Below are 2,854 nucleotides of genomic sequence, written 5' to 3'. Positions count from 1 at the left end.
ATTAAATTAAAAATAAACAAACCCCATTTCCTAATAGACTTGCCAATGGGGGGGAGATGAACAGCAGCTCGTTCACAGTGTATCCCTGTCTGAGGTCTAGAAAGAGTAATGGGGGAAAATCTACGAAGCAGGGAGATGTTCTGCATCTCTTAGGGTTTTTGAGAAGTACATGTTTCCCAAAACTTACCCAAAATGTATCCCATTTTAGAAATACCGATACCCAAAAGGATCTGGTGGAGAAATCAGTGTGGGCATGAATTTCATGCCCAGGATGCCTCCAAGACTTTAGTAATGAATTTCCAGTGAGGATTTGGGGTGCAGGGAGTGCCACATTTATTTAACAACAGGACCCCTCTTCCACAGAGATGTGATCCAGAGATTCATCAAACACACTTTGGGAATCAAACCTAACCTCTGGTTAGGCACAGTGGTATATGAGCACATGGACCAGCATAAAAGGAAAACAAGAATACTTTTAACACTGAATCAACCCACTTTTCAATCATGCTACAAAAACAGTCACATTCTCTAAACCACCCAAACTACTGCTCTCCAAACCCACCTGTACAACCCCATATTCCAGTCACAGATGCCAAATCTACACTCTTGTTATTTTGTTGTTTTTGTTTTTGCTTTTCTAAAATGTGCTTTTTCCTCAATAGAGTTTAAAATCAGTCCAGGGCCTCCACCTCCCCTTAGGAAAACAAAATAAAACACACATACACACACACACACACACACACACACACACACACACACACACACACCCTCCAACCAGGTGAGAAATCCCCGGCGATTAGACTGTAACAAATATTGACACAAAGGGAGAAAAAAGCATGTTGAAATGTATTAGAATCAACCTGTACAAAAAAAAAAATTAAAATATAACCTGAAACTGTTCAAGTTCAGAAAGTCTAGTCAAGTCCTTTTCTCTGGCCAGGAGTAGTATGATGTCATCAGAAGGTTCTGGGTCGCCAGCCAAGGAGGGGCGGGAAGGAAGGAGAAAGAAGCAGCAACGGTCCTTCACCAGTCTGAGGGGCTTCGGCACCACCATTCCCACCCCGGAGCAGCCAGGAGGCATCAGAGATCTCGGCAGACACTCCCAGTGGGCAGCTGGGCCTACGTGCCAACCCACGGCTGAGCAGGCAGCAGGCGGGGCCGGCAAAGGACACCACGCTGGGAGGAACACCTTCTGCCGCCCACAGACCCCAAGCACCCCCACTGGACTCAGGTACCAGAGGTTAGTCAGCCCAGGGCTCCCAACTTGACCAGAGATCCTGGCTGGGCTGAAGAGGCTGAAAACCCAAAGGTTTAGTAAACAGAGCCCAGCACCACGTCCCTCCACGGCCTGAAGTGGCACTGCCGACAGGGGTAAGGCAGGAGAGGGACAACGTGGCTACCTGACTAGAGACACTTGCACCATTGTGGGTACTGTGGTACATGGGGCTGGAGAGCAAGGCTCCTCTTCACTCCGAGAGGAGCCTTCTCCACAGTCACCCCTCAAGACTGAGGAAACTGCCTCCAGCTTAGGACCAGCCTGACAAAATGACATGGAGCAAAGGAACACCTGGGAGGGAGGTAGCCCATCGAGACAGGGAACCCCTGGGGGGAAGCTGGGCAGTGTCGGACCCTGTTGGGATGGCATCCGTTGAGCCCCTGAGTCTGAAGGGATCAACTAGGAAAGGAGGCAAAGGAGGAGCAATCATTTTCCGCAATGGTACCAATGGGTGGGGAGGTACTGGAGAGGGTGGGCAGGTCTGGAACTCACTACAGGTGGAGAGGGGAGGAACAGGCCCTGGGCGTCCCCTCCCCACCTGACCCAGGCCTGGTGAGTGCCAGCTGCCCCAGCCGGCCCTAGTGGCGGCTGGAGACCAGACCTTTCACTTTGGACATCTTCTTGGTGGGCTGCCTCTGCTCAGTGTGAGGAGGACACTCGCGGTCAGCCAGCTGCTGCTCCATTTCCTGAGCTGAGGAGGAGGCTGTTGCTTTGAGTGTCTTCTTGATGTTGCTGACCTGGAAGGAGAAACAAAACTTGTGTGACCTGCCTGAGCACACCTGAAACCCAAGTCCTGTCCTCACCGTAAGGACCACCAGAGAAGCTGCCCAAATCCTCTGCAACAAAATCTAAATGACATTCAGAAACCCAGAGAAGACAAACAGGCTGCTCACAGATGGAATGGAAATGGATTCAGCAAAAACGTGGAACTAGGAGCTGCAAAGATAGCCCTGGAGGCCAGAAGAGGCCGTCAGTTCCCCTGGAGCTGGAGTGACAGGTAGCTGTGAGTCACCCTGGGTGCTGTGAACTGAACCTGAGTCCTCTGGAAGAGCCGCAAGCACCCTGCCCTGCTGAGCGCTCTCCCCAGCCCACATTTCCAGTTTAAGAACTGGTGTTTGGTGCTAGGATAAACAGCCCTCTATTTACCGCTGCACACCGTGGGAGCATCTGTGAAGGACAGGCTCTTGGAGTGAGCTTCCCAGATCAAAGTGGATGCAAGTTTTAGATTGAATCAGTATCACTATGCAGATTGAGCATCCAGTATCTGAAATGACTCAAACCTGGGGTGTTTCAGATTTCAGTGCTTTTCAAGATTTGGGGATAGATAGATTTGGGGATACATTTTACTGATATTCAAAAGTTTCTTCAGATTGGGGCTAGAGAGCTGGCTCAGCAGTTAAAAACACTTACTGCTCTTGCAGAAGACCCAAGTTCAGTTCCCAGCACCCACATCTGGCAACTCACAACCTCCCATAGTTGCAGGGGATCTGACAACCTCATCTGGCCTCTTCAAGCACCAAATACATGTGGCGTACACTCATACAGACACACAATGACACATAAATAAAAGTAAAATCT

The 2,854-nt window shown here is 49.9% G+C and overlaps 1 protein-coding gene across 5 annotated transcripts in view; it reads right to left on the bottom strand.

Moving 5' to 3' along the window:
* Nucleotides 1-316: 316 nt before the first annotated feature.
* Cops7b (COP9 signalosome subunit 7B) overlaps nt 317-2,854 on the bottom strand; it is a 32,155-nt gene continuing 29,617 nt past the window's right edge. For all 5 annotated transcript variants that reach the window (XM_006984204.4, XM_076549496.1, XM_006984203.4 and 2 more), the window contains one exon: nt 317-2,013. In XM_006984204.4, coding sequence (XP_006984266.1) covers nt 1,855-2,013 — 159 coding nt within the window. In that variant the 3' untranslated portion in view covers nt 317-1,854. The remainder of the gene's footprint in view (nt 2,014-2,854) is intronic.

The sequence above is a fragment of the Peromyscus maniculatus genome, chromosome 13 (genome assembly GCF_049852395.1).
Source record: "Peromyscus maniculatus bairdii isolate BWxNUB_F1_BW_parent chromosome 13, HU_Pman_BW_mat_3.1, whole genome shotgun sequence".
Taxonomy (NCBI): Eukaryota; Metazoa; Chordata; class Mammalia; order Rodentia; family Cricetidae; genus Peromyscus; species Peromyscus maniculatus.
The sequence above is the reverse complement of the archived record's forward strand: the minus strand, read 5'-3'. Positions and strand labels throughout refer to the sequence as shown.